This window comes from Rhinolophus sinicus, linkage group LG13, assembly GCF_036562045.2.
Source record: "Rhinolophus sinicus isolate RSC01 linkage group LG13, ASM3656204v1, whole genome shotgun sequence".
NCBI lineage: Eukaryota > Metazoa > Chordata > Mammalia > Chiroptera > Rhinolophidae > Rhinolophus > Rhinolophus sinicus.
The window spans coordinates 38,400,069-38,427,154 of NC_133762.1; the positions used below are offsets into that span (position 1 = coordinate 38,400,069).

The window sequence follows — 27,086 nt, forward strand, 5'->3', positions numbered from 1 at the left end:
TTCTTAACTTGAGAGGGAACGTTTTCTTGGAAACCTCTATTGTGAGAAGACACTGGAGACATAAAACCCATTGTCAAACATCTTTGTTATGGAGCACTGTTTTAGTGATCAATTTATATTATTGAGAGTCCTCGGGTGCTTTCTGGAAACTTGCTGCAGCTTCCAAACACTCCAAGAAAATGAGCATTATGGCTGTTTCGCCAGGGCAGCCTGGGTTCAGAGAGGTCTGCGTCTCTTCTTTCCTCCTGTTTCCCTGAAGCTGTGTGGGAAAGCAGCAGAAAACAACCTACATCCTGTCTCAAAAGCCAGTTGCCTGATAGAGTTAGTAGATACTCCAAATCTAAACAGCTCATTGTCCCCATCAGCTCCTAAAGGCTCAGTCCCCTTTCAGGCTGCGGACATCCACCCCCCCTACATGCAAGGATGCTGATGTGGCCTTTCAAATTCATTATGGGGGGGCAGGGGGGGGATACGCACAGTGCCCATAATTTACTGGTGCAGGAGAGCTGCCTGGTGCCATGAGCAGAATCCTGCATGCAGGGCTGGCCTGGGGATACTTTATCTGTGTCAAGGGAAAAGCCGGGAGCAAGGTCAGGAGCTGCTACCTGGGCCTCCATAAATGGGAGGCAATAGCACAGTCTTCTCAGATCTCTCACTGTAGACGCCCCTGCGACTCACCTTGGGTAGTTGACACCCTGCTCTGTCTCTAAGGATAAGAGAGATCCAACAGGAAAGGGAGCGTCTCTCTGTCTCTCCCAGACTGAGCCAGGAAGGGGTGTCTCCAAACATCCAGATGGTCGCTGACCTCGTGCCCCGCCCCCCTCCAACTCTGAGCCCAGCCTGAGACCCGGAGGGACCTTGGTGTCTCCTGGTGAAGTCCTGTTGGATTTTTGTTGTTGTTTTTCAGAATGTGTCTTTCATCTAGAGCAAGTGGGATATTTTGGGCAGGGTGCTTTCTCCAACCATCTTGTCCACATTCAAGTGAGAGGAAGATGGGAAGGGGTGGTGTAATCTTAGTCCAGCAAAGCAAAAGCTTTCCCAGAAAGTTGCCAATAGACTTTTGTTGACATTTCATTGGCCAGAACTAGGTCACATGGCCACTCCAGCTGCAAGGGAGGCTGAGAAAGAAAGAATTGCATTTCCCCACCCTCTGTCGTTGAGAAAGGAAAGGGAGAAAATGTTGAGTTTAGGTATTGGGTAAGTTAGTTCATAGCATCTGCCGTGGCCTGGGTGCTATCAGCTGAGCTTGACAATGCTTTTGGGTGTTACGATACCAAGGTTTGGGCAGGGGAAAAGAATAGTAAGGGAAGGAAAGAGAGGGGAAGCCAGAAGAAAGAAGAGAGGAGAGGAAGGCAAAGAGAAGAGCAGGAACAGTTGTTGAAGGCCTTCTGTATGACAGGTCCCTCACAGAGAACTGGGGGAAACTGAGGCTCCGTGTCAGAGAACTTAACTAACTTGTCCAAAGCCATAGAGTTAGTGAGAAGAAGAGTCCTATTCCCTCTAAAATTAATACTGTTATTTCCCAAGAGAAGGGGAAGGAGAAGAAAAAGGGGGTGTGTGCTTGTGAGGGTAGGGACAGGCCAAGGCCCAGCCACACACACCAGCACCATCAGCCTCATGGCGGCAGGCCCGGGTCTGCTTATCCTACCACCACAGTCCCTGCATCTGGGTCGGGCCCCAGTACATAGTTGGGGCTCAATAAATGTTTGTTAACTGATGCCTGAATATTAATTACTTATTTTTCACACCACCATCATCAGGCATAACGAAGGTTTGGGCAGCTGCTCTGCGCCGGGCACCAGTTCAGCCCCCTGCAGGCATCACTGCATTTAAGCCTCATGGCAGCCTTCAGAAACAAAGCCCTGTTGTTGTTCCCCCATTTTAGAGATGAGAAAACCAAGGCTTGGAGAGGTTAAGTCACCTGCCTGAGGTCACACTGAGGAAAGGCCTGAATGCAAACAAAGCACATCCCCAGTCACGTGCTCCTCTGCTCTGCCCCCTACCCTAGATGCTGACCACCAAACACATGACTCTAGAAAGGTCTTTGTGCAGTAGCCCTGGCGCCAGAACCCTTGGCCGTTACCCACACATAGCCCACCTGCGGGCTCTGTCATTGTGGGATTTCGGGCTGAAATGGGAGGTGCTGCCTACCCCTTTCTCTTGGTAGCCAGCTCCCATTTCCCAGTGTGTCGTCCTTGAAGCAGGGTAAGTTAGCATCTTACAGCCTACAGGGGGGCCCTCACCTGTCACCTCATCACTTGCTGAGCAGCCAGCTAGAGTTTTGGCCCAGGGTCCTTCGGAGAACCGTCTCCCTCAGGCGTTGCATGGAGAAGCCTTGGGGTCCCGCCAGAGGCTGAATGGCTTGAGCAGAGCAGCCCCAGCCCACTTCCAGTTCTCAGCCCCATGGGAACCTCTGGCTGCACCATGGGTGCGAACTCACGCTGATGGCTTCCTACTTCTGCTCCGCTGGAGGTTGGTAAGGCACAGCTCCACGTTGTCCCACTCAGTGGTCCCACCTTAGCAGGGCCCACCACACGCCATGGAGACCAACACACCCTGGTTGAAACCCAGCCCGGCCACTAGTTTCTAGGGCTTGACTGTGGGCATGTCCCCTGGTCTCTGAGCACCTGTTTCCTCACCATTGGGTGACTGGATGAGTCCTTTAATCTCCCTCAATGAGCTCCTACTCTTCATGTTTAAAATGGCAGTTACTATCAACCTTGTTATTTGGCTGATTAAATAAGGTAACGTACTACCACCCACTGCAGATTCCCAGTCTAGAGTGGGTCGCAATAATTGAATACACCAATTTCTAAGCTGCTCAGCCTTTGTAACTGGCCTCGACTTTTTTCCCTTTTCTTCAAACTTTTATTGAAGTATGACATGTATACAGAAAAAAACACGTATAGTTAAGTGGACAGCTCAGTAAATTTTTACAAACTGAATCCAGTTCTCAGAGCAAGAAACAGAACATTTTCACCCCAATAAATTTTAATTAAAAAATAAGTAAAATAAAATAAAATCTAAAAAAAAACCCCACACAGAACATTATCAGTACCCTAAAAACCCTTTGCGCTCCTTCCAGTTCACTACCCTCCAGCCAAGGTGACCCCTATCCTGACCTCTAATAGCATAGATTAGTTTTGCCTGTTCTCAAAGTCGATATAAAGAGAATCATACAGCATGGGCTCTTCTGCTTACACACATAAGTTTGTGAGAGTCACCATGTAGTAGTGTTGGTGCCTTTCTATTGCCGAGGACTGTTCCACAGTGTAGATGTGCCACAATTATCCATTCTCTGTTGATGGACACTTGGGGCTACTGTGAATAGTGCTGCTATGACCATTCTTGATGTGTTCTTTATGGACCATGGGTACTCATTTTTGTTGTGTGCACACCTAGGAGTGGAAGTGCTGGGTTGTGGCCAGCCTTGGCTTTTTTGGCTGAGCCTCTCCGAATGTGCTAGGAAGGAAGAGAGAACACGTAGGTGCACACTCTGTGGCAATTACAAAGTGTGGCCAATGTTGAGGACAGCGTGCTTAATTCAGAGCTCTGTCACAGACCTCAGGGCTGTGCTGGGCAGTGGGCAGGACGGGGTCCTGAGTGGTGCAGTGATGAGTCCCTACTATGTGCAGGATGTTGCTGGGAGTGTCATCTGAGAGCCTGTCCCAGCCCCTGTGAGCTCACTTCCTTTTGGGGAAGATGAGGTATAACGCAGGAAACGGGAAGTACCTCAAGTATATTAGGTGACAGAAGACTAACAGAGACCTGCCACCAGAGCCAGCTGGGTGGTCTGTGAGATTGGCACTCTGAGTTCAGGGGGCCTAGATTTGCCAGGGGTGGAGGGTGTCTTTGCCGACTACCGAAAGCATCTTTCCACCTAGTGGATGCCCATACATCCTTCAATGCCAAAGTTAAATGTCACCTCCTCAGTGGATCCCTCCAGGATCCACTATGTTCTTCTCAAATGCTGGGTACTTCCTTTCTAGCAGAGTAGATGTCAAGTACAAACTGAACATACATTCTATGACCAGAAACTCTGTGGTCATTTGTTTCATCTCTCTTTTCTGCTGACCTGCCGGCTCCAAGTGGGCAGATCTGTCTGTATTGTCCATTGCTGTGTCACCCATACTTATGGTACCTAGTGTGTGATAGCAGGTCTGTATGTATTTGTGGAAAGAACAAAAGAACATGTGCCTGAAAGCATGCATGATGAGGGCATGGAAGGGGTCACACATGGGCGATGGTGGGGGGGGGCGGTGCAGAAGATGGTGAGTCTGTCTGAACCAGAGTTCACAGTTTGGAACAGAAAGATATACAGCCAGCAGGGCTATGGAAGGCCTCGAAACCAGAGAGCTATAATTTGATTCTGCCAGCAACGAGGAGCCATTGAAGGTTTTGGAGTAGGAGTGTGACATGAACAGAGATTAATCGATAACATTTTAAAGCAACACATTTCTGAAAAGATTGATGAAACTGTAATTTTGACCTTTGTTGTGGCTGTTAGGTAAGTATATTTCAACAAGTCAGGCTCTTTAGTTATATTCATCATGGAAAATTATCAAAATAGAGAAGGAATGAAGAAACAGTATTGGACAGCGTCTCCTAGATTTCAGCAAAGGTATCAAATTGACTATGAGGTTGTAGCCACCTGTACAAACGTTGGCGAATGTGAATAACAAATGGATAAGCTGAGCTATGACCCAACCCGCAGATCAACTATAATATTTTGAATTTAGGCAACTGGGAAGCCCTTGGTGCCTCTGTCCTCTTCCTGCTGGGCTGCCCTGCCACCTGTCACATTCCTCCTGCTTTCTTTGGTTCAGAGTAGATGTCTCCTCTTCCAGGGACCCTTCTCCTTCCCCAGCTCCTCAGACAGAAACATCTCTCCTTTCTCCGTAACTGTGCTACGCGTAGGGCACCTCTTCGCTGTGGCATGGGTTTCATTGTCTTTATTATGCTGCGGGCAGGGGCAGTTCCTGGCGGTAGAGCTGTGTGCTCGCCCTACCGGATATTAAAATATATCTAGAACTGTAATATTGGGATAGGAATAGACAGATCAATAGAATATACAATTCCAAAAATAATGGGAACTTAGTGTACAAATTAGATGGCATTTCCAATCAGTGGATAAACATGAGGTATTTAAAAGATGGTACTAGGACAACTTGGATAGCCATTAAAAAAAACCCAAACAAAAAAGACTAGGTCTTCACCTTACTACTTACATGGAGATAAATTACAGATGGAATAAAGATTTAATTGTAATGAAGCTATAAATGTTCTAGAAGAAAATGTGAGTGAATTTTTTTTATAATCTTAGAGTGGAAAAAAACTTTTGTTTTGACCTAAATAAAACCCTAAAGTCCCAGAGGTAAAAAAATTAATGGAATGATATAAAATTTCCATATGGCAAAAAAAAAATCCCATCATAAACAAAATAAAAAGACAACAAAAGGAAGCCATAATTTGTAAAATATGTGAGAAAAGATTAATTTCCTTCATTTCCAAAGACTTCTTACAAAAAACAAACAAGCAATAAAATTCCCCACCAAGCTAAATAGAGAAATGGACAAAGAATATGAACGGGTTGTTCTAAAAAATAAGAAATACAAGTGACCAATAAACATATGATACACATAAATACGTATATGCTCACATTCCCAAATGAAGAGGGACAAAAGAAAATAAGAGATGCCATTTTTCACCTTTCAGATTGGCAAAGATAAAAGAGACAGCTCATACTAAGTGCTGACAAGTGTGTAGTGAAATGAAAACTACCAGCTATTGCTGGTGGCTGAGGAAACTGGTACAACATTTGTGGAGAGGGATATGACCATCACTGTGAAAATTTAGAATCCTGGTGATGATGATAAAAACGACCATTTACCAAGTACTCCCTCCGGGGAAAATGTCAAGCTGTATTTTATGAACGAATGTCAGAAGTCATACACCTTCATTTCCACAATATTCCATTGCTTCCACAGTGCTGTTCATGATGACAAGGGACTAGAGTGTGACGCCAGATGAGGATCATCGCGGGTCCTCTTGGAGGCTGGCTACCACAGTTTCTAATTTCAAAGGGGACATTTTGGTGTCAAATACTCCATTAAACACACTATCTTATTTTCCACTTTGTAGATGAGGAAACTGAGGCTTAGAGAGGTTTACCACCAAGGTCACTTTTCTAGTGTCAGAGCCAGAATTTGAACCAGTCCCATTTGGCTAGACTGTTTCTAGACTCTTGGCTGGACCTCCTTACTGGTCTCCCTCCCTGTTGCCACTGTTGCGTTCTTATAATCTCATCTCCTGTCATCTAAAAACGTAATTCAGACTGCATTATTTCCTCACTCTTAAAATAAAATCCACACACCTCACATTGGTGTACAAGGCTCTGCATGCTTAGCCCTACATGCCCTGTCATCCTCATCTCCTCTCTCTCCCCATGGCCCATTGAGCTCTAGCCACATTGGTCACCTTTCTATTCGTCAAATATGCCATGCCTCTTCCTACCTGAGGGCCTTTCACCAACTGTTCCCTCTGCCTGGCACTGTGCCCCCCACCCTCAGCCCACCCCTCTTCAGCCAGCTGTTAACTTGTGCCATTCCAGGGTCAGGGCACAGGTTGATTTACTCTTGGGAGGGGCCTTCCCTGACCAATCAGCTCAGGGCCCACACTTGTCTCCACCCTTAACCCCTGTCTCCCCTCCACCCCACTACCCCATCCCCTGCCTCTTCACCCAGGATCCAACCAAGATTCAAACTTTGCATTTAGTTATTTCTCTATAGTCTCATGATTTACAACAGTCAAATTAATGACAGTGGCTCTTTTGAAGAGTTCAGGACAGAGCCAGGTTATGACCAGAGCCAGGTTAAGCATTTGGGGGGAGAACACGACATAGGTGATGCCGGGTCCTCTTGTTGCATCCCTTCAGGAAGTGAGCACATTGTGTCAGGTGGCCCCACTTTGCTGCATTTGATCACTTGGTTAGGGGCATGTCTACCAGATCTCTCCATTGTGCAGGTACATGTTCCCTTCTATCATTAATAAGTAATTTGTAGGGATAAATGGGTTTTTAAATGCTTTGAAATGCTTGAACAGCATCTGCTCTGGTCACACTAAGATCCTGTTATTCCTAATAATAACTCCCTGGTTCCCATGGCTAGGTCCCCACATGTGAAGGAGTCTCATTTCATACAGGAAGCTGCCTGGAGGGGTTGCTGCTTAAGAAACACCACTGAGCAAATGCCCGGCCAATTGTTCACTTACAAAAGCACCCACGGTTTGCAGAGCCTGGAAGGGACATGAAGGTAGAACTGCCCCCTTAAGCAGATGGGCGCTGCTTTCTCTGCCATGATCTCCCACCAGACAGGGACACATCATTGGGAGAATTTGTGGTAAAAAAAACTAGGTTATGCCATTCCTTGTTAGGACCTGTGCTGTGGCCACTTTAAGGATCAAGGGAGTTGTCCACAGGCAAAAAGACACTGAAAGCAACCTACACAAGGTTACTCAAGGAGTGGCAGCTCCTGCAGGAGATTTCTGCAGGCTTCAGCACACATAAAACTTGCCTAATTCCCGGTGCTGCTCAACAGCCAGGTTCTCCAGGGCTCCCAACTGCTTTCTGTGGGTGGAGCGGGGCTGGGAGTGTTTTATCTCAGGGATGGTAAATGAGTTCACATTTCATGCTTAGAGAAAATCACTGCTCTGACCTCTTGGGCGGTACTATCTCTTTTATTAGTCAGAAAAGAAGTGGGTTATCTGGGTTCAATTCCACCTTTGAACTTCAGTTGGATTTGGCTTTATATTTCAAGCCCAGATGTCCAGTACCGCTGTGAAATAGTGACTCCGGCCAGGAGAAGTCAAAGGTCTCTAGAAATGTGGTGGGAAGAGATGGGAAATCCTAGGCCAGAATTATCTCCTTTCAGCGTGAGGAAGGACAGTTCCCGTGTTGGAAACGTCCACATCTCCCTGGATGAACTGAGGAGTTGTGGACACTAATTCTAAAAGTCATTATTAGGCAACATGTGTCGACTTTTAGATAATGAAGCCTCCAAACTGTCCCCCACCCCAGAGGATGCAAAGTAAAGACCTCACAGGGAAAACTGGGAAGAGTAAATTGGTTTGAAAACACATTTGATTTCAGGGACAAAAGGTGCTAATGAATAACATGCTTAGAGCCTCTTGTAAAAAGAAAGTGTGAGTTGTATATTGACAGTAAAATCTTCAGCATGTGCCGAAAAAGTCTGTGTGCCATTAATTTGATGTGTTGTCATCTTTTCATTTTTCTAATGGGTGAATATACTTCGCTCTGAATCTGTGGTGTTGTACTTCCAACTCGCACCTGTAGAGGGAGCCTTGTTTATCTCGGGTTGTTCACAATGCAAAGCTTTCAGTGGAAGAAAGAAAAAGGCTTTTTACAGAAAAAAAGTTGGAGGGTTAAAGGCAGTCTGTTTCAAAATTGCTAACAATCGCGGTGGCTGTCTCGTTTTCTCTTTCTTTGCTGGTTCCACTGTGAATGAGTTGTAGCGTCAAGTCAGTAGAAATTGCCTTGTCTCTTCCGATGCGAGCAGGGGAAACTGGAGGTGGAATCGTTGTTAGGTTTTGTTTTGTTTTTTGGCCATTTCCTCACGAGAGGAGCTCCCCCATTCCTGTCACAGCACAAGCTTTTTCTGAAGGCTGATCTGTTAGAACAGAGGGTGTGAGTTTGGGGAGGGCGGCATCTGCCCCCTGACCCATCTTATCTGTCGGGCTCTAATTCTGCTGTTTGGGGACGAGCGTGTTGTTTCAGGCTGAATGTGAGGTTGCCGGTAGGTCCAGGGGCCACACCCTCACCCCGCGACGCCCCAGGCTGCCTTCTCCAGCACCCCAGGACGACGAAGTCTGTCTGCGCCGAGAACGGCGTCTCTGATCCGAGTGGGTCTTACCCCTCCGGCGATGCTGTGTCTCCGCAGACAGTGCGCGCCCAGGTCTGGCTGGGATAGAGCTGTATTGATATTATCCTATTACTTTACAACTGTAGCTCGCGCGCCTTAAGGAGCCCGCACGGCGTGGTCCAGAGGGGCACAATGACCCACCGAAGGGAGCCGGGAGCGAGCGGGCGGCAGGCGCTCGGTATAGCTGAAATGTTTGGGTCGGTCAGGTGAGCCCAGCCTGGACTGTTAGGCGCCCGCCTGGGGGAAGGAGGGGTACGGAGGTGGGTGTAAACTAAGTGGTGGGAAAGAGACAAAGGAAGAGTGAAGAGGCGAGGTGGTGCGGAATAGAAGGAGGGGGAGGGGAAGGGAGGGGATGGGGCAGCGGGTGGGCAGCGCGCGGAGGAGCCCGAGCTTGAACTTGATCAAGAAAAGGGGGGGCCCTGAGGTTGTGGTAGGGGGCTAGCAGAAAGTCGGCCACGTGCCTGGCTTTCCCAGACTCGAGTCTCGCTCCGACCGCGAGGGTGGCCAGCAGCCCCGCCCAGCGAGGACCGTGTCCCCGCGGAACCTGGAGACGCGCGGGGGTCGAGGGCCTCCCGAAGGCCCCGGGGCGCCGAGAGTTCCTAAAGGTGCCTGAGTCACTTTCTTTGGGCCAAGTCTCTCCTCTCCTACCTAAACGCGGAGAGCCGGTTGTGTGCCCTCCAGTCCCCACTTCCACCCCCGTACCCGAAGGCTGAGGCCTCCGGGAGCGAGGGGCGGGCACAGACCCCACTGCCTTCTTTCCCGGGCTCAGCCCCCGGCTAGGATCTTCCTTGAAGCGCTTCCCCCTTAAGAGCACTCTCCCCCCGAAGCGCAAGGCGGCGCGTCCAGTGCGCCCTCATCCCTCCCCCCTACCTGGCCCAGCACCCCCTCCTTCCTCCTCCTTTCCCCCCGCCAGCCTCTCCCTCCTTTCTCCTCTCTCAGGGTGCCTCCTTTTCCTCTCTTCCCCCTCCCCCCGTGCCCACTCCTCCCTCTCGTCCGCCCCTCCACCTCCTCCTCCTGCTGCTCCTCCTACTCCCCCCAGCGTGCGCTCTCCCTGCGCCCCCCTCCCCCGGGTCCCGCCCCGTGCCCGGTCCCGCCCCCCTCCCCCGCCTCCCCGTGCCCGGTGTCCCCCCTCCCCCTTCTTCCCTCCCGGCCGCGGCGCCGCCGCTACCGCCGCGACTCGCCTTGGCCCTCCCCCTGGCCACCCCCGCCCCCGAGCCGGGCAGTGACGCGCCGCGGCGGTGCCAGCCCCTCTCCCCCGGCGGCCGCGGCGGCGGCAGCAGCGGCAGCAGCGGCAGCAGCTGGAGCGGTGGGGCTGTCACAACCGCTCATCCCGTTCACTCGCCTAGCCCGACCGCCAGTCTCCGCCTCGCCTCCTGCCCAGGTACGGAGTCCAGCCCGGATCCCCAAGATCCGGCCGTTTCCGGGCCCCGGGTCGCTGCCCCCCTTCTCCCGCCGCTGCCGCCGGCCGTTGAGCTGCGGTTAGGGGGGCGGGGGACTGGGGGGTTCCGGGGAGGGGGACGCGGGGGAGCTTCCTGCGCCAGGGTTGGGAAGGGGGACGCAGGGAAGCGGCTGCGCCCTGGGCGGAGTGGGTTGGGGCGGGGGGGCGGGTGAGTGTTACCGAATGGGGGTGTGTGTGAAGGCTGTACTGTGGGGGCCTCGAGGTGCCCAAGAGGTGTGCCTAGCTCGAAGTGCCGGGTCCACCGGGCGCACCCCACTCCCGGGCCGCGCGCGCCGCTGGTCTTCGGGGGGCGGTGATTGTGTGCGCCGCGCCGCGGTATTGTGCCGCGGCCACACCGTTTGCAGCGAGCTGGGCACCGTGTCCCGGGGAGGAAGACGTTCTCAGGCGCCCGAGTGGGGGCCGGGCTCGCGTTGCCGCCACCGCGGCCGCCGCGAGAAGGGAAGTGGAATGTATTTGGGGATGTGAGGACGGGAAGCGTTGAGTGGCAGGGAGGGGCTCCCAGCCTGGGCGCGGGGAGTTGAGACGAGGTTTGCAGAGTTGAGCCCACTTCGGCAGGCCCCTGTCCCTGCTCGGCGCGAGTAGACCCGGTGCCCCTCTCAGGTGTACCGTGGGAGCGGAAGCCGGGAGCGTCGGCGGCCCTTGGGGGAAGGGGCAATTCCTTAAAGAAGGGGACACAGGGGGCGGGGGAAGCTGTCCGGAGGGAGGGCGCACGCCTGGGTTAAGTTGGATTTACGCCGCTTCTCGCGGCTCTCCACCTAGTCCTCCAGGGCCCCACACTTTGTCCGGGAGGCGGGGTGGGGGAGTGCCATCCGCATTTTTATTCCAGCCACTCGGGTTCAGAAATGAGCCCCTCTACTCCCACCTGGAGCTGTGAATGCCTGAGTCCGGTTGCCTCTTACCGGGCGGCGCTTCCTAGGAGAAGTTCTCATTAAGCCTCGCTAATTAGCATTATTCCTGGAGAAAGGTTAAGGTTAGACCGTCCTTTTCCTTCTCGGGAGGCCCACCCCCCTCCTCCCCATTCCTTTCTCCCTCCCCCCTCCCCAAGAGCACAAAAGCACAAAAAGAAAGTGTGAAGAGGCGCAGATCAATGGAGAAGCCACAAACCCATTAATTCAAATGGAACCTTTCCCCCCCTCTAAAACATTGATTTTTCTTTCTGTCTGCTCTGAGGGGAGATTAATAACCTCCTGATTTCACCTGAAATGGTGTTTGGACTCTGTGATTTCCTCCTCTTTCTGAGAAGGATCGTGGCTTGAAATAGATTCTCCCTTGAGATAAAGCCCTACTTATCCCAGAATCAGCTGGAAACCCCAGCCTGGGTCCCCTCCACCCCCACCAGGTGGGGCTTGTGACGGGGAGAAGTGTGGAGGGGGCTCTCACTACTCTGGGAGAGCCATCTGTGTGATGGGAGCAGGGGCCCCATGTTCCCTCCTGTTCCTGGGCTGTGGGTTGCTGTGGGGGAAAGGCCTGTTTATGGCCCAGGCCTGATGGTAGTTTAATCCCCCAGGTAGTAAATTACCCCTTCATTGGAAAACCATTAGGGCCTAAATGTGTCCTTGAATAATATCAAGCTCCTGTCTAATCCCAGCTCAAGCTGGGCTTGTTTTACAGAGTAGGGTTTTAAGACAGCATCTCCTCCCATACCCACTGCACCAAGGCTGGGTGATAGCCCCATTCAGCACCTTCATGCTGAAGTTGGGAGCAGAGCACCCCAAGACCTTTCCGTCAGCTGAGAAGACTGACTTTGGGGAACTTATCTGACCGGGTCACCCTGGGGCCATGTGGAGCTGGACTGCCCCTGTGTTGCTCAAGAACTTTTTTGTCTTGTCTGGGTCCTTTTCTTGGAAGGAAACCCCTGCAGGGCATTAGGTCAGAGTGGTTCCTCTCTAGCCCTCCTTTTGGCTGGGAGGACCCTGTCTGCTAACGCCCATCTCTCTAGCCTCCTTTTCAAGAGACCCCTGTTAATGGCAGGGCCTGTGGGGTATCAATGTGGCCCTCTTGGTGAGGAGTGCTGGGAAAACAGCCAGTTGCCTTTGCTTAGGAAACAAAAGCCCATTTTGCACTCCATGCACTAGTAAGAAGGTGTTGAAAATACTCCCAGCATCCAGGCCTCCATGACAGCAAGGACAACAGGGCATCCTCATGTGTATGTGAATATGTTTCTGACAGACCCAGTGTGTGTGTGAGAGAGAATACCTAAAATGTGGTAGGTGATTGGCTATGTGTCAGCCCTCCCCACTTCACATTTCCCAGAAGAGCTTGTGCTTGTATGACTGACTAGTAAGCAGAGGAGGTATGTTAGCAGGAAGGAGTGGAATTGTGCAGGGTGTGTCCCTGGGAGGCAGCCTCCTCCCCTGGTGGCCAGATGGGCTTGGGGTGTAGCATGAAGCAGCAGCCTGGGGACCCCACAACTCCCAGGAGCCGAGTCTCAGACCACCCGAAGATTTCATTTGTGCAGTCCCTTCACAACAGGGATTTGAACCCTGCTTGCTTTAGATCTTGGGGGGTTTTCGTCTTCTGTTAATAAGCCATCTGATGAACTGAAGTGGTTAAGTTGGGGTCACATGCGGTTCAGTACCTTCTTGGCATGCTCAGAAGGCTGTGTGTATAATGCTCGCTCACATGGAGACAAGGGGAGGAATTGCCTTGTACTGAAGAATTTCCAGGGCCTGGAAGGGCTTGCAGGTGTTCCAGAAGGAGGTGCTCCCTTTCTGCATCTTGGTGCCTGCCTACTTGAGGTAGAGCTGGTGCTGGGGCGACTTTCTAGCCTGGTGATCTTTCTAGCAGGAGCTTCAGCCTCTCATCAAATAGATGCACAAGCGCTGAACAGAGAGGGGTCTGTTTCCTGCCCGTCCCAGAATACATCCCCCACCCCTGCACATCCCCCCCCCCCAACACATACCCAAGGCTCCTGGTCAGGGCTTATGGCTTACAATTGCACTAAATTCTCAGCAAATCCTCCCCCTTTTCTTCCTCAAAGCAAGTGGTAGAGATAGAGTTACAGCTCTGGGGAAAGGCCTGGAAAATGTTGTGTGAGGCACGCCCCAGGTTCCCTGTCCTGGAGGATGCAAATGGCTCAACTTCAGAGGCACCAGGAACCCAGTTCCCGAGAAATTGACCCTAGTTGTAAAATAATCAGGTTACTGATAGCACCTGCCCGTAGTTAACACACCATGGATACAGGTGTGTTTCCACTGTTTCCCCGCTGGTCTCCCATTTTTTCCTCCTCCTGGGCTGGGCAGTGGTTGGTGTTTGCCTGCAGAGTAGGAAGGGCCTCAGAACCTGAGTGGAAAGAAACTGAACCTGCCCATGAATTTTGGACTGCAGATAAGAGCAGGGAGGGTTTAGGCTCCTCTCTTTCTGCCCAGGTTGGGGTGTGTCCCAGGGCTGGTTGGGTGCTACCTGCCTGCCCCCTCCCACTCTTGAGTTCCCTTTTCAGAAGGACAGTTTGCTCTATCTACCATGTTTCCCCGAAAATAAGACCTAGCCGGACCACCAGCTCTAATGCGTCTTTTGGAGCAAAAATTAATACAAGACCCGATTTTATGTAAGACCCGGTCTTGTATTAATTTTTGCTCCAAAAGACGCATTAGAGCTGATGGTCCGGCTAGGTCTTATTTTCGGGGATACTCGGTATCACCTGTGAACCACAATGGCTCAGGCCGGTTGGTGCCGAATAAAATGATAGACTTTACGGACACGTGGGCTGCAGGCTTCAAGGTATCCGAGGGCAGAGGTAAGAGGAGCCAGGGGTAGCTGGCTGGACAGTCACGTGGGATCTGGAGGGAGGGGGCCCAGAAGTAATGGATTGTACACACTTTTATTTTCTGATGAAAGTTTCATTGAAGTTTGTTTACAGAAAGAAATTAGTAGGCCAAATTCTCTTGAGATTCCAGGAGGGAAAAGCAAGAAGTATCTGACTTATGACAGGATCTCTGTGTGAGTAGGGGGCGTATCCTAGGTGGATGCGTAGGCCTGAGGCCCTGCCACTTGCAGACCTGCACCGGCTGCCTCCTGCGGTCTCTCCGGACTTGGGTGTGTTTCCCCCTCTGCAGTTGTTGATGGCTCTGAACTGTGTGCGCTGGTAATTGCTGTGTAATTAGCCTGCTCCTGGAGCCTTGCCTTGGTGTGAGTGGGTGCAGTTACAGTCTACCCTCTGCAGCTGGGGGCTCTACTGCAGCAGGTGAGTTGCAAAGGGCTCTTAAGAAGGCTTCACTCCCATATCAACCCTAGAAGTGAAGGTGTGGAAACTAAGTTTGATTAGAAATTTGTGTTTTTTTCCAGTTAGGTTTAATGGACTTGATGGCTCACTTGAAAAAACTGCTGTAGCAATAGTGTCAAAATCTTAGAATCACCGCTCACAAAACAGGGACTCGTGGCAAAACCCTGGGGGCCATGGGAAAACTCGCTGGGGAGAGGGAGAGCGTCAGGAGATAACTGGGGAGGGGGTTCGACCGCCCCTTCTCTCTCCACGCTTACAGTGGGTCAGGATTTTCTCTGGTCTCTTTTTCTAAATAACAAGGTCCTGGAGGAAAGGAGCCCTGCCTTAGTCATCTATGTCCCTAGTGCAATGCCAGCACATAGTATATGCTCAATAAATGTGTATCGACACATTGAAGAGAACTTGTGAGCATGTGGGTGTGTGGGTGTAAATAGCTTCATCTCCCATGAGTTCCCTTTGGGTCTCTTATTGAGGCACTTTGTTGTTAAGGACTCTGGTTCTTTTGATTGAAGGGAGGAAGTATGGTGAGGCAGCCTTTTGGTGTGGTGGCACTCCGGGCTCTGGGCAGACTGCCTGGGTTTGGATCCCAGCTCTGCCACTCGCTAAGGTGCCTGTGGGCAGCTGGGCAGGTACCAGATCTGGAGATAGGTCTGACATGGGTGCCTGCTTTGCGGAGGGGTGGGTGGGGGCTGTTGCAAGGAAATCTCCTAAGACCCTTGCCCCAAAGCCCCTTGTGTGTGGGCACTGGATGCTCTTCGTTGTCAGGTGATTGCGATGTCAGTGTAAAATTTAGCCCACCTCTTACAGTTGGACCTGTCAGAGCAGGGAAGGGTGGCGGGGGGTCATTTCGGTGGACAGTTAAGTGATCTGAGCCAAAGAAACTCGAGGCTTTACGTGGGATGGCTGGAAGCTATCGGAGGGAGACCTTGCTAGGCAGCTCACTGCTGCTGGCCTGCCTGCCAGCCAGGGTCCAGGTTTCATATGGTCTCCATAATGGGACTGAGTCCTTAATTGTCAAACTAATGCCACATCGTCATTAAACACCAGTGTCATGCCAGGCAATTCAGTGAGTCTCCCTGGCCTTGTCAGGGGTCCGGGGAACGTACAGCCTGGTCCCCACTCTTGGAAGGACTTAAGGTTTTCTGGGAAAAAGACAGGGAAGAGACCCATAGCGTGTTGACATGCTACAACTGAGGGTTGTGTGCCTGAAAACTGCCAGGGTTAATGGTACAGGCAGATTGTATAAGAGGAACGGTGGAGACGGAGCTGGAGTTGGTGGAGAAGGGGCTATGTGTATTTGGAATGTGGGTCATGGAGCACCGCCATAGTATGGACATTCCAGGTGAGGGGGAAAGATGAGCAGGGTGTGTCTGGGCCCTTAGGACTGTACACATCTGGCTCTGCACTTGTTAGCTCATGATCTTGGGCGAGTGCCTTAACCCCTTGGAGCCTCAGTTTCCTCATCTGTAGAGTGGGGCTGATAACTGTAGCTACCTGGTGGGCTTGTGGTAAGGGTGAGAAGAGATGATCCAAGGCAGCACTTGGTGTCTGATAAACTTTGGCTTCTCTTACTGTTTTAAACTTGGCCGGCTGAGGCTATAGTGTAGGAGTCTTCAGTGCCACACCTAGCAGCTCTGACTTTTTCCTGCTCCTCAGTGAGAGCCCTGTGTGTTTAGTGGAACAATCCACGAGCTTTCTCTGAACCAGAGACATCCCTGCCCCAGGTTATGTGCACCTTGGGAGGAGACACTCCTGGTGGCTCCATGTCCCTTAGCTCCCCCACCCCAACCACAGCAGCCTCGCTGCTCAAACCCACCGCATGTGCTTGTGCCTGGAACCTCCCCATGGGGACCCCCACACAGCTACCTTCCTCACTTCCTGCGGGCTTCTGCCCCATGTTCCCTGACCAGTGAGGCCCTCCTTAGCCACCTGGGCAAACAGCCCTTCAGGGGAGCGTTCTCCCCTCTTGTTAGGCTTTGTTTCGCTTTGTATCCATCATCACCACCGACATTATGCGTTTTTCCTGCTGATTGTCCATCTTTCCCACTGGGCAGTGGGCACTAAGGCCAGGACTCTGCCTGGTCCACACCTGAATTTTCCAGCACCTGGAAAGGTGCTTGGCTCATAGTAGATACTCAGTAAATACTTATTGAATGAATGGATTGAGTATTTTCAGTAGGTGGTGCTTCCACCTGTTAATAGAATGCTCAGTCTTTTCAGTCATGAGTTTCAACGATACCCAAGAGCCAGGAAAGGGCCTTCCTACTTCAGCCATGACTTCGGGTTATACCCTGACCAGTGTCCCTTGGGCAGCCAGGAAGGAGCAAGGGGCCTAAGCAAGGATGCCCCTGGTCCTGGCTTCCAGAGCCGACATGGTCTCTGTTCCTCCAAGGGTCCTGCTGCCCCACCTGCCAGCCTCCCTTCTCACTCTGGGGGTCTATGCAGTTGGCGTAGGGGAGAGATTTTTGTTGTCCCTTTGGATCTTTTGTGCAGAGAGCCTTTTGAATGTGTGTCCCTCTGGGTGTGAGAACACTGAGTGAATGTGAGTGAGCGTGTTTTCACCCAAGGAAGAGTGTGGGTGGCTCTGCTTGTGAGTAAGGAGCAGGGTGGCCTGTGGGAGGGAGGCAGAGTGAGTACGTGTGTACATTTGTGGGGAGAGGGCATAAAGAAGACACGTGGTCTCCGTCCCCTGAGGCTCTGAGTGTGCCTTGTGGGGACCCTTGAGCTGGGCAAAGCTGGCATCCTGGCCCAACTCAAGTCCTCGGATTCTGCCGCAGAGGGTACACACTTGTGCTGCACAGAAGCTGTAAATTCCAGGAAACTCCTTGCCAGCCCTGCATGGTGGGGGAGGGAGTGGAGGCTAAGCCACGGCTGGTTCCCCAGCACTTGGAGAGCAGATGTGTCTGCCTCAGGGACAGCAGCAGAATAAAGTTCAAACTGAAGTGTGTTTGCTCACTATAAAAGAGACGTCTGTAAGGGGGCCCTGGAGTGGGGGCTTTGGTGGTGGGGGTGCTCTGCCAGAGGTCCTTACTGGGGGCCCACAGAGGCCATTGTTTCTTGCTGGAGGGGACAGGGGAGGGGGCAAAGTCAGAGATCCAGGGTGTGGGAGCTGCTGGGTCATCTTTCTTGCATTTTACAGACAGCTCCCAAACAGTTGCTTGCTGCTCCTGAAAGAGGCTGGGCCAGAAGGAGGTGGGGTCCCTTCCCGCTGGAGGGCTGGATTGAAGGGGCCCCGCCCCGGGGGTTCCCGGATGACTGGCCAAGGGCTTGCTGACTGAAGCCAGCATGGGGAGAGGAGGCAGGCGTGGTCCTCTCCAGCAGGCCCTCCGGCTGTTTGGAAGGCCCTGGTGGCCCCCCAGGCCCTTGAGCCGAACCCCCTTTGCGGTCTGATCTGAACCCTCTTCTGCCCCACCCCCTTCCTTCTCTACACTTCTGGGGCTGGCCTTTTCAGCTCTGGAAGCTGCCCAAGAGCATATCTTTGAAGCACAGCAAAGGTTAGGAAGGAGGAAGACAGAAATGTCCTCTGGGCTGGGGGAGTGGGAGAAAGGAATTCCATGCATGCTCCACGGGAGTCAGGGCCGCAGGCCTGGTGGGGCGATCGGCTTGGCCCCGGAGGTGCTGGACATGTCCTGCTCCCCACTCTGGCCTCCTGGCCCTGTGTGCAGTGAGCCCTCTTCCTTGGGCTGTGGGCAGGGAGCTGGGAGCTGTGGCCCTTGTTTACAGCGCTTGTTTCAACCTTGGCTCACAAGGGTAAGAGCCAGGCCCTGCCATCCGCCCCTGCAGGATGTGAGACCTCGTAATTGTCTTCAATTACAGAGCGCCGGCCCTCAGCCCTGGCTTCCGACAGGAACCAGAGCCTGAGCCACTTCCACAGGGGGCAAGGCAGCAACCCATCCCCCTCTGCAAGGTTTGGGGGCTCCCTGTGGCCTTTGGGGCACTTCCAAATGCCCATGGGCCCTGGGGTTCACTCACAAGGCTGCCTGGGGGCTGCCAAGAGCCTCTCCCTGTTGAAAGCCCACCTTCTTTGTCCCTGATCAGGATGAAACTTCTGTGAGCAGTGAAGATTTTGATATGAATGACTCCACATGGATGTCAGCTGACCCACACCTGGCCTCCAGCCTGAGTCCCAGCCAGGACGAGAGGATGCGGAGCCCGCAGAATCTCCACAGCCAAGAGGATGGTGAGTATCCTTGGGTGGCTGGTGGGGGAGGGGCTGCACCAGACACCAGGGGCCTAGGAATCCAAGGTGGTGGAATCTGGGCCAGGCTTACAGCTGCCCCCCAGTATCTCCATGGGCTCCACGGCCTGGCTCCTGGTTTTGGGGAAGCCAAGTCATTCCTCCCAAAGCTAAGGTGGATGGAGCGCTCAGGCAATGGCAGCCTGACAGGCGTCATGCTGGTTAATGTGCCCTGAGGCTCATGGGCTGGTGATACGGATTCAAAGTCACCACGATTCGGGTCTGGGAAGGTTAACAGTGTGCCTGACCTGGAACAGTTCAGCTGCCCAGCAGTGAAAACAACAGCTGGGCTTCTGCAGCACAGATGTGAGGCTATGGGACAGGGTCCCTGCCTGTCACCTGGTGAGTGAGTAGGCAGTGTGCTTGTGCATGTGTCTGCCCCCAGCCCCCGGGATGCTATATGGCCCTGGCTGAGGAACTGTCTGGACTCTCCCTACACTGGCCCCACCGCCCCCCAGGGCCTGCCAGGCAACATCCTCTGGCCTTCCTGGGGACAGAGACTTCCTTTTTGGGGTGGGAGAGTTGGGGTCAGAAGTCAGATCCCAGAGGTCTCCTCCAGAGCCCCCATGTGGAGGCCCGGAGTACTGGGCTTGGGGCTGCAGTGTCTGCCTCAGTTAGGTGCAGTTATGGGCCTGGGGTGGCACCTATGGTCAGAGGTCCTGGCAAGGCTCTGTTTTCTGGGGAGGAGGTGACTGGGAGTAGAGGATGGGCCAAGCCCGGCGTCAAGAGAACTGGGGTGTAGAGCTGGCAATTAGAAGGGGTCAAAGGTTAGGGCCTGGAATGTGGGAGGGAGGTGAGGGTTAAAAAGGGGTGTAATGTTAACTCTGTGAAATGGGTTAGCCTTAAAGAGTAAATAAGGGGTAGGAGTCTTGCAGTTTGGGTCAAAGTTCATCTCCATGGCAGAACCCTCGAGCCACTGCCCTTGCAGGCCTGAATCTGGCTTTGTCTGGGAGGAGACCAAGCTTAGAGGCAGCTGGGGTGGCTGGGCCAGGGGCTGGGGAGCCCAGGGGGTGGTTCTTCAAGGAGTGGGGTGTGAGGCTGCTGGGAAAGAAAAGGCTTTTGTGCCTTGCTGCCTTGTGAGGCCGGACCCCCTTGTGCTGCGAGCTTCCCAGACCAATACTGCCTTCCAGTGTTCCCACGGGGTGGGGACCTGGGGCTGCGGTGGCCACATGGTGCTGGGGGCTCTGTGGCTGGGAAGTGCCCAGCAGCTGACCCCCCTCATCTGAGCCAACTGAGGGCCACACCCAAAGGCTACACCAAGGGCTAGGCCAGCAAGCCCAGCCGAGGGTGTTGATTACACCTTCCCACGAAGGATCCAGAACAGTTTTTTAGAAAAACCCAGAGGAGTAGGACTCAATGGGGGCCATATTCCTCTAACTCATTCTCAAAAAAGTCTTGTGTTATTGTTGCTCACAATCACCATTTGGGGGTATGACCTCTGCCAGAGACACTTCCCGGGCACATTTGGTGATTCCGGGATCTGGTACCCAAGGGGGTGTTTCCATGGGGGTCATGGGGCTCCTGCAGCGTCTGTGCCCCGCTGCCCAGGGGCCTGCTGATCATGAAGATGATGCTGAGAAAAGCACAGAGGCTGTGGGGCCAGCGTGTCCTACAGCTGCTCCCACAGGAGCCGGTCCCGGTGGGGAGCCAGCCTGGGTGGAGGCATGCATCCCCCCACCCCCTGCTGCCCAGGCCCCTCCTGGCCCTGGGTGCTGGCACTGAGGCCGGCTGGCCTGCTGACAGGACAAGGGTGTTTATCAGGGCGGGCGGCCGGAGCTGGAGACAGGGAGGATGGTGTCGGCCATGATACCATCAACTTAATTATTTAATCAGAGGCTGTGTCTGGAGGCTGTGGGCTGATGTGCTGGCCAGAGGCCAACCTAGACCCAATGCTGGGGGTCGCAGGCCTTGAGAACACCCAGCTGGCTGGCCTGGTCTCTGCTGCCCCTTCTGGTCCCAGCTCTGTTGGTGACTGCCACGTCTGACCAGAGCGGTGGATTCCCAAAGGTTTTTGGCTGGGCACAGACCCAGCCTGGCGTCCTCGTCCAGCCCTCCAGCCCCCACAGTGGCGTGCAGCCAGCTCCCTTCTCTGAAGGTGCTTACAGTGCAGGCACGGCTAAGATCCCGTTCCCATCAGTGAGTCAGTGGGAGACCATCAGGGGCTGTCGGGTGTTCTCATGTACCCTGTTGGTAACGAAGGATTAGGTGTGGGCAGGTCAAGCTGGGGCTCTAGGTGGCCCTGCACTCTGCACCCAGCCACAGCCCTCCATGGTTTCCACCCCCTGCTCATGTGTCTTCATCCAGAAGCTTCCCCCAGGGTGGCTTAGTGTGTGGTGTCTGACGCTCATTCCTCCATGAAAGGGACAAACTGGAAAGATGACGGCTAAGGCCCCACTGTGAGCTCTGCGAGAGACGTGGACCACGCCGATCTTGCTTTCTACTCTGAGTAGAGGAACAACTACTTATTGAGACCTGCCCCCTGAGTACACCTTCCGGAGGTGGTATAGGTTTCCCCCTTGTTGGGGACACCCCCAATTTGAGCACCTGGGTCTTTTCGCCAGAAAGTGTGGGTGCTCCCAAGGCTGTGCTGCTGCTCAGCGATATAGCCCAGAAGCGTTTCAGGAAGCCAGGCAGTTTGCACAGATTCACACCTGTTGGTGGAAGTGTTGGGGCTGCCTTCCTCCTCCTCCTCTTCCTCCTCCTCTTCTTTCAAGTTTTAACAAAGTCAGTGAAGTCAGGGCCTTGGCAGGGCAGGTCCCAGGGCTGAGACCAGGAACGAGCATCCCCACCGCCTCACCCTAACTTGTCTCCGAGGTTAACCAGCAGTGGGAGTGTGCTTGCCCTGAAACGAGCTTGTGCTTCTCCCCCACGCCTGCCACTGCCTGCGGAGGCTTCCCTTCACAGATCTCTTTGCTGATCGGTTCCCTAAATCATAGCTGTCGGTTAGGCAGGGAGCATCACTTGCAAGGCACTTCCTTGCTGCAGGCTGTAACTGCTGTGGGTCACACTTCCGTCTTGTTCCATGTTGCAGGAGGAAACTGAGGAGCGAATTTGGGTGATCTGGCCAGAGTCCGGATGGGTGCTGAGGCTGCCCTTTTCCTCTTTGGCAGATGTCGAGGCCGTGTGTGAGGTTCTAGGAACCAGGTCTCAATAAATAGCTGTTCCTCTTCCCCAGAAGGTAGACGGGATCCTGGGGGCTAGAGGAGGCTTCCCCCACACATTCAGAGCACCCGCTTCTCAGGGGCCCAGTGATCCGTCCCCACACTGCCTCCTGCTCACATACAGCCCAGTCCCCTGCAGACCCACCACTAAGGTGGCTGAGGCTTTGGCCTTTCTTTTGAATCCAGATAGCACGCTGGTCTCATCACACTTGCCTGGAAAAACACTCTGGCCCAAAAGGGCTGCCTTTTTGGAGTGGAGAGAGTACACCTGGAAGAAGCCAACTGTTGAGACTTTGTCCAGAGATACTGTAGTCTGGTGCTGCCTTGGGACTGAACAGCCTGTTAGTCTGTAATTATGCCCATCAGCAGATTATCTGATGCCCATCTCTTCCCCAGATACCATGAGCACCCTGAGAGCCAGGACCCCAGCACAGGGCCTGGCCCAGAGCAGGCGGCAGGGGGGCGGGGGGGGGGGCGGGGAAGTGTCTCTTGAGTGAATGAGTGAATGAAAAAGTGAACGAGGACAGGCACACAGGCAGGTGAGCCAGCAGGCCTCCTGCTGTCAGATGCACGGATAGGCCAGGGTCCAGGTCGTGCAGGCGGGGCAAGGCGAGGGCCCATTCCTTCCATTTCCCCTTGATGTGCTTCACCAGGCCTCTTGCTCGGCCCCTTCCTGAACGGAAAATGTGAGGCCTGGCCTCCAGAAGGGATGCATGGGGGTGGAGAGCGGACATTACTCACCTCCCGGGCAGACAGGAAGCCAGCGCCAGGGAAGAGCTGAGGGTCCTGCTTCTGTCTTCCTGCAGGGTCATCAGGAGTTGCTGGGCAGGAGCTCTGTGGTGTCCTGGGGCATTTCAGGACCTCTTGTTTACCCCTCTCAGATGAGACCACTCCTCCAGCCTCCGGCCTCAGGGACCCGTTGGGCCTTGGAGCTTCCCCCCCCCCCCCTTTTAGGGACACGGTACCAGCACTTCCTGCCTGCTGCCCCTCCAGTGCCCATCACCATGTCATGAGGCTGGACAAAGGCATTGAGGGTCCTGGCTTAAGCCTTAGGTTCTCTCAGGGCTCTTCGTCAGTCTTGTGCTGTGACTAGTGAGCCCGTCATGGCATGCAAAGTTGGTAAGCCGGTCTCTGCCTTCAAGGAGCGTGCAGTTTGGAGAGGGACAGGCACACAGCACATGGTATCCCTGCTGGGCTGTAAGCTTTTTGAGGGCAGAAGGGGTATCTGTAGATATGTGTCTTATTTTGCCCCTTATTTCACAAAGGTTACATTCATTGTAGAAAATTTAGAAAAAATAGAGGAGAAAAAAAAAAGAAAATCAAATATACCAATATTTGGGACATATTTTTCTCAGTCTTCTCTGTGCATATAATCATAGTCTTGTTTTCTTAAAAAAAAGGGATGGGATCATATAATGTTGCAGCCACCTTTTTCCCCACGTAAGATCGCTTGCCCCTCCCCCTTCACTGAAATAGCATTTTAAAAAGTTTTCGGTCAGTCTAGTCACTGGAGGCCCCGTTCCTAAGCCCACTGCGTGCTCCGCCCCAAGCTGGTGACAGGTTGGTGACACTGAGCTCAGAGCTATGACGATGGCTTTCCTACCGAGGAGGAAGGAACTTGCCCAGACCACAAGGGTCTCTGACTCTAGAGCCAGCATTTGGGCCACTCGTGGAGGAGGACGTTCAGGTCCCCCTTTTGTGTCATTACAGTGCCCCAGGGAGCATCCTCCAGGGCAAGGCCGTGCGCCGGCTGGAATCCCCAGCCCCTACCACAGAGTAGGTGCTCAGCAGATTGCTGTAGAGTAACCAGGGGCAGAGATGGGGCCCAGTGAAAGCCTCATGGAGGAGACAGATGGGGCAGGCCTGAGGCACAGCCGGGAAGCTCGGGCAGCATGTCAGGGGGAGGCTGGGATGGGAGGAAGGTGCTGACTGCCAAGGTTGGGGGTTTCCTACATCGCATGTCTCCAGAAGCTCCCTAGGACCCCCAGATTCAACCAGGAGAGATGGGGCAGGGAGGCCACAGCCAGGCCATCTGGTAAGGAAGGTCTGCGGGAAGATAGAGAGGTGAGGCCACCTCTGTGGGCCTGGGATCTCCACTGGACATGGCTCCCTGCAGGCGGCCCCTGGCTCTCTGCCATGGACCTCCCAGCAGGCCCTGGCCTACCCTGTTCCTTCAGTGCGGTCTTAAGCAAGTCGTTCACCCTCTGATGCCCGGCTTCTGCCTGTAGCAGGGCCCGGGTGACTGCGATCGTTAATCCTGATGTGTTCTCAGGAGTCTTTGTGGAAAGACCAGGCTTCCTGCCTCATGGCTCTTGCTGCCCTTGGGTGTGGCCCTCCACTACCCAGAAATGCAAACTGGGGGGCAGGGAAGTTACCTGGGGAGTAGGCAGGTGTGTGACTTGCTTGTCCAGGGCTAAGTATTTACAATGGTGCTGCCTCTCCTTTCTTCACTGGTGGGTCCTCTCCTCTCTCCCAGGCCTTGCCCCTGTCTCCAGAGGGTAGGTCTCCAGTACAAGTGTGCAGGCCCCAGCCATGCTGCCCCCACACAGGCTCAGATCCTGCCTCCCCTTCCTTCTCACTGTGTGGCCTGGGGCAAATCTCTTCCCCTCACTGGAAGGTGGGTGAGGGCTGGACGATGTGTGGACAGGGCTCAGCACACACCTGGTGCAGGGGAAGCCTCAGCAAATCATTTCCTCTGAGGTGGGCAGGCTGGTACCAGGGGCTGTGCTGAAGGGCCAGCGGCCGGGCTCATGGCCACCGGGGGGGGGGCGGGTATTCGTAGGCTATGGCGCTGTAGGTGGGTCAGGCTCCTCCCTTGAAAGACCGAGGGTCCTCCTCCCCTCTCCCAGATTCTCGGGACCCTTACTTGCTCCCCCTTGGTACACTCCTGCCTCCGCGTCCGTTCAGATCTCTCTTGGTTCCCTCTGTCCACTGAGCCCTGCGGGATTCTGACCACAGTTTTCTTCACAAGACTCACACCTGTGCCCTGTGTCCCTGCTCTGAGCCCTCCAGAGCCTTACTTCTTTGGAAAGGTCGTAGAGCTAGGTGGGCCTGGATATGCACAGCTTGTCCTAGTTTCTCCTGAGTTCCCATCCCACTCCCAACCCACACTTGCCTGGGCCTGTCATGGGACCCCGAACCCCCCAAGACCCTGTCCCTTGATGTGCAAAGCTCACAGCCATCCTAAGCTCTGCTGCTGGCGGGCAGCTCAGCAGGCAGCCAAAGCGAAGGCATCTGGACAGTCGCTGTGCTGGCACCAAGGAGCCACAGGAGTGTCGTCAGCTAGGGGTGGAAGCTGCTCATGCACGGGAATGAGCAGGGGCCATGCTGCTAGTGGGGAAGGGGCGGGTGGGAGTTGGGGCCAGGCACTGGGGCTCAGAGATGGTCACCCGCATTACCCATGAGCCTCCTCGACTTGTTTTCTGCGGATGGTGTCCACCCTCCCACGGGCTCACTTCTGTGGTTAGAGCAGCTCTCTCCTTACCAGGGGCTATAGCATTCCATGGCGAGTCCCCACGGACTCAACATTTGTGGTTGGGTATCCGCCCTGGTCACTGTCACATGGGGGTTGGATAGTGGCCCCTTCATCACGGCTTCCCTGGGATGGCTTTTGAGGGACTTTCCTGCAGTAGGCTTTGAACCTGAGCTTTCTCTCACCTACATCTGAAGATCCCGGCCTCCTTTACTGGCTAGAGGTCACACACACCTCCATTCTCGAGCAAGAGCTGTTGCTCCTATTCAAGGCTCTAAACATCCACACCGGATGGAGAGGCGGTGGCCTCCTGCCCTCCCCTCCCCCCAGGAGCAGAGAACTGGGGCCCAGGCCCTTCCGGGGATTGGCCATGGGCCACCCTGGCCGTCCCGGGTCACAGGAAAGTGTCCATCATCAGCTGGGCTGCAGGCAGTACAGACAATGCTAGGCTGTCCTGGCGTTCTGCCGCCGAAGAGTAAGAGAGGCTGGGAGACAGCACCGAGAGAGCCCTTTATCCCAGGAGCAGGCCTGGCCCACACAGCCTGGCCTTGTGCAGGCTGCCAGGGTCGTCAGCCCCTTGAGGCCCTCAGATGCCTGGTGAGGGCATTAGTGCAGGACACGCTCCAGGGCCTGAGAGGTGAGGGAGAGGGGGCTCCCCCACACACACCTGGAAGATTGCCTGGACCATCGGGGATGTCAGAGCCCAGCCCCTCCTTGGGCCCCTCAGCCCAGGACACATGTAGACCCCAACTGCTAACTGATCCTTTGTGGAGGAGGCCCTGCTCTGCTGGGAAGGAGGCTGGGGGAGGGGTGTGCAGGAGAGGCATTGCCACCCTGAGCCTGTCCAAGGGCAACTTTCCCAGGAACCAGGAAGTGACTGGGGCCACGTTGGCGTCATCACGCTGACCTAAGGACTGGGATGCACCGAACCCAGGCTGCTTCCGGGAGGGCTGGGAGAGGGCCTGCCAGGGGCCCTCCGACGCCACACGCTCACACACAGGCTCTGGGGTAGGGCCATGCCCCATGAATCATTCACACATGGCTGCCTGAAGTGGCTTTGTTTGCTCTCAGAGCACATGATTTGTTTCGGGGTGGGAGGGTGCAGTGGGCATCTCAGCTAAAGCTTTGTACATTGAATTAGCATTGATTTCTCGCTGCCTATGCTTGGCCTGGAGGGTGGGGCCAGGGAGAATGTCGGACCTGGGAAGACACAGACCCAGGCTTAGTACTAGGAGTGTTTCCCCCTGGGCATTTTTGGCCAGTGTGTGTTGGGGGAGGGGCTGCAAGAAGGGGGGCAGTGACGGGGACCTGTCCCACAGTACAGATGGGTAAACTGAGGCCTAGAGAAGACAGAGCACCAGGGGTGAGTCAGGCAGCACTGGGGCTCATCTGGGCTCTGCTGTTCACTCTGTGCGAGGGCCAGTGACTTCCCTCTGGGAGTCATAGTTTCCTCCCTGCTGCCTGCTGCAGGGGTGGTTGTGCAGATCAGGCGTGAGGAGTATGCTGGGTGCCTACACAGACTGGATGTGCACCCCACCGAATTAGGCACCCATCCCAGTGCCCCGCTGCCAACCCTGCTCTGGCCACCTGCCCCAAGAC

General features: G+C 54.1%; 1 protein-coding gene across 6 annotated transcripts in view; it reads left to right on the forward strand.

The window, feature by feature from the left end:
- Positions 1–27,086, forward strand: part of NOL4L (nucleolar protein 4 like) — a 123,451-nt gene that overhangs the window by 76,130 nt on the left and 20,235 nt on the right. For 3 of the 6 annotated variants that reach the window (XM_019748480.2, XM_019748479.2, XM_019748483.2), the window contains exon 5: positions 18,656–18,797. In XM_019748480.2, the coding sequence (XP_019604039.1) occupies positions 18,656–18,797 (142 nt within the window). Of the gene's footprint in view, positions 1–10,100; positions 10,318–17,777; positions 18,112–18,154; positions 18,368–18,655; positions 18,798–27,086 lie in introns of those variants that run through there. The other 3 variants (XM_074318242.1, XM_019748485.2, XM_019748484.2) reach the window with 3 other exon arrangements.